We start from the raw sequence: 11272 nt of genomic DNA, 5'->3' as shown, positions 1-11272 counted from the left end.
TATTACAGTTTGAAGCTGATTTGATAAAACTCCTGGAAACCAATGCAATATTTTGGCACGAACGGGAGGTCAAATCTCAAGTTAATGGATAAATGTAAACTATTCTATCAGCATAATCATTATTTATCAATATAATCAATATAGCATGATCAATATTTTCATAAAATCTCCTATCATGTGTCCTAGTTTTGTGGTTGTGGATGATTAATCAAGCTGACCCCCTTTGGTTTCCATGCAATTTGCCATAAAAATCAACACAATGAAGAACAGAACGATTAAATAAAACAAAACCTCTATTATAGCTTGTCAAAGACTAAAAAATTATAAAATGTGAGAAACTTAATTCCCATTTATTTGTCTTATTTTCCATTGTGCTAGGGGTTAATTTGACCCACATATTTTAATGTTCAAAACTAGCTGTACCAACACAAGAAAACATTAAATATTATAGTGACTAGTATAAATATGATCTAATATTATTTATACTTGGTGTAAGTAGTATTTATTGCTCTTCGTACTTTCCCTGCCTTTATGTCATGTCTTTTTCTCAAACCCTTGTAAGGGTGAAATGGGTTTCTGGCTTATTTTTAATACTGTAACAGATTTTTAGAAAAAACTAACAACCAAAAACTGATTTTTTTGATTGTGAAACTCAACTAAATAAAGAAACTGAATTGTTCTTGGATGATTCAGAAGACAAGTCCTCAATTTTGAGTACACTTGGAGTCTTACATTTAATAAGTTCTCATGCGTTTCATATTTTAGTGTCTGACAAACTAAAATAAATGGTTTCTGTTTCTTACCTGATTCTTAAGTGTTTTTCAGAGTGTTGATTTTTGGCCAATTGCATGGAAACCAACGGGGGACAATTTGACCCCAACACAAAAGTCATAATTTGTGTACAGCCTTTCCAAAACACACATACGTGTCGAAACTTTGCATGCTTATTCATAACCCTAAATTAAAAACATCCACCAAATTTCAAGATGAAATAAAAGGTTTAACCAGTATTTCAAGCAGTTTGAAAATCAAATATGGGTCAATTTGACGTGCAACACAATCAAGCTGCTCTGATTGAGAAAAATCGAGATTTCTGGCCTCATTTTCCTTGAAGACAGATCTATACAGATCCAAACACATCCACTAGTGTGTAATGGACCACAATTTAATGCTTTCATCGCCATTAAGAAGCGTCTGGAAGGAATTTGGCCTTGAGAAAAACACAAACTAAAACAGCTCAGGACAGGAGAGCTTATTAGATTCTTGTACATGGATCATGTATGTTATATCTGGCAGAAACCAACGCGGTGGGGTGTGTTATAAACGACTATACGTTCATATTTATGGTCAGTTGTTTTGTAGCCAGAAAGAGAATAAAGGAGAAACACATGCTGAGAATAAACTGACACTAACACACCAACTCTAAACAATTATGAACTGAATTAATGGGTCCGAATCAATCAAACAAGAGCAGATGTGTTGCTAGAAAGTTAAACAAATTAATAGCAGCGTATTTCTTCCTTAAAGGATTCGTTTATACAGAAATACAGATTCTGTCATCTTTGAGATAAGACGGTTTTGTTCAGGTTAAATAAAACGACTTGATTAGCATTACTCAAAGATTTTACTTTTAAACATAAGTTCGAAAAAATATTTTTTCATAAATAAAATAAATTATAGGAATGTGCAATGTAGGCTACTCAGTATTTTTTTTACTGTATTTTTGATCAAATAAATGCAGAGAGTTCTTTAAAAAGCATTAAAAATGTTACTTATCCAAAATCTTTTAATGGCAGTGTGTGTGTGTGTGTGTGTGTGTGTGTGTGTGTGTGTGTGAGAGAGAGAGCGAGAGCGAGTGTGTGTGTGTGTGTGTGTGAGAGAGCGAGAGCGAGTGTGTGTGTGTGTGTGTGTGTGAGAGAGAGTGTGTGTGTGTGTGATGTGGTTGAAATATTGTCATTTGCTGTTTCAACATTTTTTTTTTTTTGTAGTAAAGTACTTAGAAATCAGTGTTGAAATATTAACAAGATCCGTAAACTGACATATATACATGTATGAAAAAATCTTCAAAACTTAAAAAAAAAATGTTTTTTCTGTAAATATTTTTTAAAGTTTGAGGTTTTAATATATAATGATTGTATATAGCCTATATTATTATTATTAATAATAATGAATGTATGAATTTGACTATTATTAGGCTACATATGAATATAGCTATATAAGGTTCCTATATTTTATATATTGATATCTCAAATGAAAATATAAATGAATGTTATAGCATTATCCAGCCCATACTTTTTGTTCCATAAGGTCAGTATTGGATAAATTGGTGACCATCACAGAACTCTGTAACAATTTACAGCAAAAGAACACTAAGTTTTCACATTCAAAAGTAACATTTCCATAAAGTATGCAGAATGATCAAATGGAACGTTCCATTACTGTTCATACACTCAAACCAACAATTATCCATACACTAGATATCATTTTTGATATTTTTTTACTAGCGCGTGCAGGACACTATAGTTCATTTATGTAAGTGAGGAGAGCAAAATAAAGCACTGAAATATTACAGCTAAAAACTCTTCATACAGTGGACTAGCAGCAAAATTTGGGATCAAAAAATGATTCAGACACTTTGAGCTGAGCATGTTTTGCTGAAGTGTTTTTCTTTAATTACTAATGCAATCTTTTTACACCACAGACTGAACAAAATGAAGCATTGCTTGGTAATTAGTTGAGCTAAATTGGTTTTATCTAATTGCGTGTTTAATTTAACAGCTGACAGCTATTCAACCGAATGCATTACATAGTTTTCAATCAAAGTTATCTGACATTATCAAGATTCATTTGTTCTGACACAGTTCTGCTCATATTTTATTACCGTTTTCTAAACTATAGCGTCATAATGTGAGAAATGCTGAACGTTCTAAACGTTTTTAGAACTTAAAAAAAAAACGTTTTCATCAGTTAACAGGAAGCTGTTTGTGAATGTGGTTACACTTTATTTTAAGGTGTCCTTGTTACAGTGTAGCCTAATTATACATTTAAGTCTACCTGTACATGTGCTTACTATACGGTTAGGGTTGCATGTAATTATGCATCATTTATCCTTATTATAATAGTAAGTGCATGTAACATGTAACAAGGACATTTTAAAATAAAGTGTTACCTTGAATATTTTCTCTCGCCATGCAGTGTCCTCCGCTCGGATGGCGTTCGCAGTGCTCTTCATCTGGGTTCTTCTTCTCTCGAGTCCCGCCGAATCCAAGCGGAACCGAGGCGCGATTCCTCACCCGGACAAGAACAACCCGAACGAGTCGGCCCAGCAGCAGCAGCAGGCGGCCCCGGGCTCCAGAGGCAGGAGCCGCGGCTCGGAGGAGGTTCTGGAGTCGAGCCAGGAGGCGCTGCATGTCACCGAGCGCCGCTACCTGAAGCGCGACTGGTGCAAGACGCAGCCGCTCAAACAGACCATCCACGAGGAGGGCTGCGTCAGCCGCACCATCATCAACCGCTTCTGCTACGGACAGTGCAACTCCTTCTACATCCCCAGACACGTGCGCAGAGAGGAGGGTGCGTTCCAGTCGTGCTCGTTCTGCAAACCCAAGCGCTTCACCACCATGACCTTCACCCTCAGCTGCCCCGACCAGCAGCCGCCGACGCGGAAGAAGCGCGTGCAGCGCGTCAAACAGTGCCGCTGCGTCTCCATCGAGCTGGACTAGACCCGAGAGCACGCTTGATCTGCTGGAAGAGACGCGTCTGTCAGCATTACACACTACCGTCAGAAACACCAGCACCATTTAGATTAGTCTGCAAACCCATTTGCTGGCATCAGTGTCCACATTTTGAGTAGTCGTGCAAAATCTAATCTTTAAAAGATTTTTTTAATGATTATTAAACATGCAGTTTTACGAGCTCGTTAATTGAGAGATGCATGCATTATTTGTAGGACGAAGTTTAGCTGCAAGATTGATGAAAAAATTTAATTATGGCCAAAAATTGTACAAATTTCGAGTAGCAGTGCATGTGGGTAGTTGACACGGAAAGTGTCATTTTTAATCTAAAACTGTTTTAAATTACTTTCTAAGCTTTTTTTTCATGCAGTTTTATGAGCTCATTAATTGAGAGATGCATGAGGTATTTGTACTTCTATAAACGAAGTTTGACTGCAGGATTATTGAACTCCAATAAAAAAAAAAAAAATCTAAAGATGGTTAAAAATGGTCAGAATGCACCTAAAAAATGTGACTAGCACTGCATTTAATCTAAAGCTAGAGTTTGTTGTATTCGTTAATGATTATTAAACATGCATTTTTATGAGCTCATTAACTGAAAGATGCTTGCTTCTATAAACAAAGTTTAACTGGGATTATTTAAAAAAAAAATGCACCAGAATGCACCTAAAATTGTTGACTAGCAGTGCATGTGGGTTGTTCACAAAAAAAGTGTCATACTTCATCTAAAACTCTTGCTTTACACAGCATTTAAATATTTTGTATGATTATTAAACATGCAGTTTTTTGAGACCATTCATTGAGAGCTGCATGCAGTATTTAGCCTATAAATGTATAAACTAACTGCAGGAAAAAAGACCTAAAATGGTAAAAAAAAAAAAAAAGTACCAAAAAAAGTCAAATGATCAGACACTTGTTTACATTGATTTGATTGGTCACAGGAATGATTTTATATTCATTCATTCTAATACAAATTTTAAATAGTAGTGCATGTGGGTAGCTGACATAAAAAGTGTCATATTTAATCTAAAACTAGTGTTTTAAACATGTAAATATTCTTTTATGATTCAACATGCAGCGTTTTGAGCTCATTAATTGAGAGATGCATGAAGTATTTGTACTTTTATAACCAAAGTTTCACTACAGAATTACCGAGAACCAGTTAAAAACTAAAAATAGCGCCTAAAAAATGTCAAATGTTCAATGACACTCATTTACTTCATTTTGACTTAATTTTGTACCAAAATTATTTAAATATTTAAAACTCATAATACTGTAACAAAAATGCTAATGCAAATGTTGACTAGTAGTGAATGTGGGTAGTTGACATAAAAATTGAATTTTTCATTTAAAACTTGTTTCAAAACAGATTTAAATATTCTTTTATGTTTATTAAACTTGCCTTTTTCTGAGCTCATTAATTAAGGGATGCATGAAGTATTTGTACTTTTACAAACTAAGTTCAGTTGCAGGAACACCAAAAAATCACCTATAAATGGTTAAAAATAGACAAAACATGTCAAATGGTCAATGGCACTCATTTCATTGATTTCACTGTAAAAATCCCAATACTTTCAATTTATTTTTGAAGGTATTGGATCTTGCTGTTGAGAAAACATGCATGCACATATTGTTAACCAAGTACTCGTACGCTAAAGATCTTCCAGAGCAACTCTGTGGTGTAATGGTGACAGATGCCTTCATTCATCTCCAAATCTAGAATTAAGAGCGTTTAAGGACTGATAGTTTCCACTATGTGGAACGGCTCTATTTAATGTGACCGAACGAGACACTGTTCTTCATGCTTCTGCTGTGAGTTTCTTCATGCTATTCGTCTATTTAAAGATGATCAGTTTAGCTGTGACGAGCGAATGATCACACATTTTGTACAGATGTTGTGTGTAATGTAGACGCAGTGCTTGTATGAAGCCTGTGGGAAGATCGTGTGAATAAAAAGGTGAAACATTTTGACCCCTGGTGTCGCTCTCTCTGACAAATTAAACGCTTCATAAATTAGCACAGAAATCAATTTCACGCCGCGTGTCTTATGCACTGAGCTGGACCACATCCACGCTGAACGTACCAGCTTTTTAACGCTCGTCACTCATTAAACGCAGGAACTGCAGGCGCTTTGAGAAACTTCATTAAACAATAGAAACTCCCATTCCAGATCATTACAAATCTGCAAGACAATACGTTCATGAAGTCTGTGAAAATCCAACACTGAGCAGTTAAATAAGACATCTTCGCAAGTTGTTTTTCCAACACTTAAATGAAGACAGTAAAACACCGAATTTCGAATGTCTTTGAAAATGATTAGAAATGAACATGGCATTGCCAGAACTATTAAGTGTGAGTCAAAAGCATTATCACTTTTCAAAATGAAACAAATCAAATGTGATTTAAATGTATATACCACAAAAATAAAATGCAAGAAATCAGAAGACATATTCTCTTCGGGTTTCTCCTTTCGCAGACGCTGATGTTCAAAACATTTATTGCACCTAATAAATGTACAAATTAAAAAAGGTCAATAAAATCTGACACTGTAATAGAGTTGTAATAATAACATCCGGGCCTGTTCCTCAATAAATCCTTCATTCTGTGAATAAACAGGGCTGTGACTCACTCGTTTACACACACTCACTGTAGGGTTGTAATAATGATATGATTCAGTAGTTTTCTCACATCAAATGGATGGATATGAGTTGCACGTAAACGCAGGATATTGCATAGGCTTCACCGGTGAGGAGGAGTGTAAAAGTGCTTCATTTTGGCAGAAGGAAAATGTGGTGATCGGAAGGGTTTCCAAACACTTTTAGGCCTGTGTCTGATGATGAAATGCTCTTCACGTCCTCAGCTGGACGAAACGCCGGCTTCTTTCTTTCGCAGTCGCTCTTTCTGTCAAAGAGAATTATACAAACCATTTCATGCATCTGGTCGAGGCTTTTATCCAAAGCACACACGTTTGATCAGCTCATGCATTCACGAGAATCGATCCTAATGATGGATAACAGGCCTAACTCAAATAAACATCTTATGAAGAATCTGAAAGCACAATTCAATCAATCCACAATAACAGATATTTGCCTGTCGAGTTCCAAAAATGTCCTTTTTATGCTTTTTAAACGATGCGCTCCTTCAGAAGAGATTTCATTTGTGTTGTTTTTGGTGTGAAAATGATTCAAGTCTGCATTATTCTTGAGTGTGTGAATGTAAGAGCAGAAATGAAGGAAACAAGCGACTAGAAATGACCTAAAAGAGTAAAAAAGCACTTGGTAAAAAAAACTAAATGGTGAAGTAAAATAGTTGAAAAGGACCTAAAAATGGTCAAAAATGGTCAAAAAATAGTTGTCAAAAAATGTTTGAAAAGCACCTAAAATGGTCAAAAATTGTCAAAAAATGTTTGAAAAGCACCTAAAATGGTCAAAAATTGTCAAAAAATGTTTGAAAAGCACCTAAAATGGTCAAAAATTGTCAAAAAATGTTTGAAAAGCACCTAAAATGGTCAAAAATTGCCTAAAAATAGTTTAAAAGCACCTAAAATGGTCAAAAGTTGCCTAAAAATTGTTGAAAAGCACCTAAAATGGTCAAAAATTGTCAAAAAAAAAAGTTGAAAAGCACCTAAAATCGTCAAAAATGGTAAAAAAAATAGTTGAAAAGCACCTAAAATGGTCAAAAGTTGCCAAAAAATAGTTGAAAAGCACCTAAAATGGTCAAAAGTTGCCTAAAAATTGTTGAAAAGCACCTAAAATAGTCAAAAATTGTCCAAAAAAAAGTTGAAAAGCACCTAAAATGGTCAAAGACGGTCATAGTGCACCTATAATATTTCAGATGATCAATGACACTCATTTATTTTTGATCTGATTGGTCACAGAAATTGTTTTGTGTTCATTATTTACAACGTTTTAAATATTTAAAAATCCTAATACTTTCAATTCATGCAAACTATTTCCCTGATTTCTCGCTATGTTCATAATGTGTGGATCATAGGCATTGTTTTTGAAATTCTACCTTAGGTTAAATTTAAAAAATGATTATAGAACTCTACTTTATTATTATTATTATTTTTTGCTGTGTGTGAATATAAGAGCCAAAACAAGCACCTAACAATAATCATAAAATAGTCAAAAGGACGCTCATTTACTTTGATTTGAAGTTATTTTGCATTCATTTTATACTACGTTTTAAATCCTAAAAAAAAAACAACTAATATTTTCAGTTTATTTAAATAAATGTAGGTTGCAAACAAAGCATCTCTTTGTGTGTTTCTCACCAGACTGTTTGCGTTGGTCTTCTTCGTCTCCACTTTCTTCTCAGCTGTGATTTTCTGGACGGTCTGCTGAGCTTCTTTCAGTCTAAAATGAAAGCGCACAACATTTATTTCCGAGTTTCTCCTTCTGATGAACACGGACGATGTTTTTTTTGTGAATGGAGGTCAAACTAAAGCAGCATGTAGAGTCTGAGCGGTTTGTGTTTTTAAACCTCACTAAAGTTTGTTCGATTTATGCTTAAAGTGAGAAAGCACTACCGAGAAACAGAAATAAACTGATAGATGATATGTTCTCTAAAACGTGGCATTTGTGCTTCTCGAGTAAATGTTTGGACACAAGAGCAACGGTGACGAATGAGAATGATTTCTAAGTGAGGGCTGAATATCGGCAAGGAGTTTGATCCGTAAAACAATCTCTGAGACGCTGCAAAACAATTAAAAATAAGAAGAGCATCAAAGAGAGGAGCTCTCGGGCCTGGATTTATGACGCTAGCCTCGACCCGTGATGTCCAGTTAGCAGGACGACCCGCTGAGAGACAACATCCCTCTGCTTTTACTGCTTCTGCACCGTTAAACAGAGCCTTCTGGGAGATCGTTAATGGAGTAGTTCAGCCAAATTAGCTGAAAATGTGCTCACCCTCAGCTCATCCGAGGTGTAGAAGAGTTTGTTTCTTCATCAGGTTTGGAGAAATGCAGCATTGCATCAGTGTCTCACTGCAAGTGAATGGGTGCCGTCAGAACGAGAGTCCAAACAGCTGATAAAAACATCACAATAATCCACAGCACTCCAGTCCATCAGTTAACATCTGGAGAAGACAAAAGCTGAAACACTTCCAGCATTAAGATGTTTTAGAGCTGTTTAAACGCTGCTTGATCTGTGCAGATTTCTCTCCTGATTCACACCAGAACACTTTTTCACTGGAGGAAGAGTTATTATGGATTATGGACTTGTATTTTAGTTAAAAACGTCTTAATGCTGGAACTGTTTCAGCTTTTGTCTTCTCCAGATGTTAACTGATGGACTGGAGTGCTGTGGATTATTGTGATGTTTTTATCAGCTGTTTGGACTCTCATTCTGACGGCACCCATTCACTTGCAGTGAGACACTGATGCAATGCTGCATTTCTCCAGATCTGATGAAGAAACAAACTCTTCTACACCTCGGATGAGCTGAGGGTGAGCACATTTTTATTTTTGGCTGAACTATTATTCTGAAGATGCGACGGGTCCAAACACGGCTTCAGTCTCTTAACTTCAGACTCAGACGAGCGAGTGTGAGATGGATGGCCCTCACCTCTCTTTGTAGATGCTTTTATTCTCTCGGTTCCAGGTGCTCTTGAAATCGTTGCAGAACTCGTACCACAGCATGAAGACGTAGTTTGGAGAAACCTCCTTCTCTCCAGACTTGGGTTTGAGCCCGAAGTACGTCACCATCTCCTGGAAGCTACAAGAAAAACATGAAAAGTCTCTACGGTCAAAATGAAATCTGTTCTCACGAGAGAACCGAATGCTGCCATATTTTACATTGAAACAAGCATATTCCTAGCTAACAAATTTAGGTTATAGTACACATTTCTTACAACTATTATAAGAACATTAAAAGTGTGCAACTCAAAATAAAACTCTAACTTGTAAGAATGAATCTTATTCTTGATTCTAGGAAGTTTTTTATTTGACTGATTTAAAACGAACAGAGATCTGATTATAATGTACTTTCGTTTTCTTATGATAAATCAGAGCAGGAATGTCTCTGAAACTGTACCGGCTGCTGGAGTGACGTATGATGACAAGATTTACTCCCGTTCAGGGTAACACAGCGTGACAAGAAACTTAAACACAATGTGCCATTAGTGGCAGAAAATCACGCTCAGTGGCCGCAAATCAAGCGGAGCGGCGAGATTAACGGTCAGACGCGTCACACATGACATGAACCGAGGAGAAACTCCATGGAGCGTTAAACACGGACACGTCAGGAGCGCTCAGGTGCGGATCAGTGCTGTACGACACAGTCATCAAGATCCTGACGGCACCACAATTATATTACAGCGGGCACAAACTGAAAAATACAAAATAAATTAATTAATTAAAATCACTAGATTCATCAGCCTCCTGACAGCAGGACAAATATATTACAGAGGTCACAAACAGAAATAAATAAAAATATTAAATTAATCAGGCTGCTGATGGCAGGAAAAAATAAACCAGAACACACACACACACACACACACACACACACACACACACACACACATACACACACACACACACACACACTTTCACACTCACACACACACGCTTTTATAATGAAATGTACAGTGATTTCTGCTGCCCTGCGACTGCCGGTCAAACTACACATTCATCTCTCCTCATCTCACACAAGCACTGCTTTTCACTCAGCTTCATCAGACTGAACAAATGCACAACAAACGGTAATAAACATAGCTTATAAAAATGTTGTGGGAACATTGTTTTGAAATGTTTATAAAATGTTAAAATGTCCAGTTTTCTTACGTTTCCGACAACATTCTACTAACTTTATTTTCACCCGAACTATAATGTTATTTGAACATTTATTTTTAATATTCTAAGAATATTTAATGTCCTACTCTTGTCATGATTATAATGTTATTGAAAGGTTACAAAAAAGAACATTCGAGCACATATCATAAGAATGTTTTGAGACTGAAGTTCTACAAACATTTTCTCGACGTTATGAGAAAGTTCATCAAGCACAAATAACATTATGAGGACGTTACAAGAATGTTTTCTCTCAACGTTACGAAGAATGTTCCATAAACATTACTCTAAGAGCGTTTTGTTCTAAGGCTTTTATAATGTTTAATGAGCGATTGGTTTGTCAGATCAAAGCGCTGATGGTGTTTAGCGTGTTAGCTGCAGAGGACGAGCGTATAAAGGTGACTCCCTCGGGTCGGGACACATGTGGATGCCCACCCAGGTCCGGACGATCGCCCGCGGCCCGAATCCATCACTTTAACGAGGTGCGTTCATGGGAACTCTGAGACTTACTGCTGCTCCTGCGGTCCGAGCGCCCAGCGCTTCTCCAGGAGCAAATTAAAGGGAAATTAAGCGACTCTCGAGCTGCCGGGCTCTTTTGATCAATATTGGTCAATTCAACACCTTCATTAACGTGGAGTCGAGCGAGGAGTCCGTCCTGCTCTTTCAAACGCCACCACGTCAACATCTGCTGTGTGTGTGAGACAGTGTGTGTGTGTGTGTGTGTGAGAGTGTGTGTGTGTGTGTGTGTGTG

General features: G+C 36.6%; 2 protein-coding genes across 4 annotated transcripts in view; one reads left to right on the top strand and one right to left on the bottom strand.

The window, feature by feature from the left end:
* The first annotated feature begins 2782 nt into the window (after nt 1-2782).
* On the top strand, nt 2783-4933 carry LOC107687212 (gremlin-1-like). 3 transcript variants are annotated; one of them, XM_016484451.1, is made up of 2 exons: nt 2783-3011; nt 3196-4933. In XM_016484451.1, exon 2 carries the CDS (start codon nt 3210-3212, stop codon nt 3717-3719), a length of 510 nt encoding a protein of 169 aa, XP_016339937.1. In that variant the 5' UTR covers nt 2783-3011; nt 3196-3209; the 3' UTR covers nt 3720-4933. The 3 variants fall into 3 exon arrangements, with proteins under 3 accessions (XP_016339937.1, XP_016339934.1, XP_016339935.1); XM_016484448.1 differs by having other exon boundaries at nt 2783-3076; XM_016484449.1 differs by lacking the exon at nt 2783-3011 and adding an exon at nt 3065-3121.
* A 1258-nt stretch (nt 4934-6191) lies between these two features.
* The window catches only part of LOC107687211 (formin-like), a 96361-nt gene continuing 91280 nt past the window's right edge, over nt 6192-11272 (bottom strand). Inside the window, 3 exon segments of the mRNA XM_016484447.1 lie at nt 6192-6632; nt 8008-8089; nt 9299-9448. Coding sequence (XP_016339933.1) covers nt 6588-6632; nt 8008-8089; nt 9299-9448 — 277 coding nt within the window. The 3' untranslated portion in view covers nt 6192-6587.

The sequence above is a fragment of the Sinocyclocheilus anshuiensis genome, unplaced genomic scaffold (genome assembly GCF_001515605.1).
Source record: "Sinocyclocheilus anshuiensis isolate Anshui unplaced genomic scaffold, SAMN03320099.WGS_v1.1 scaffold1569, whole genome shotgun sequence".
NCBI lineage: Eukaryota > Metazoa > Chordata > Actinopteri > Cypriniformes > Cyprinidae > Sinocyclocheilus > Sinocyclocheilus anshuiensis.
The sequence above is the reverse complement of the archived record's forward strand: the minus strand, read 5'-3'. Positions and strand labels throughout refer to the sequence as shown.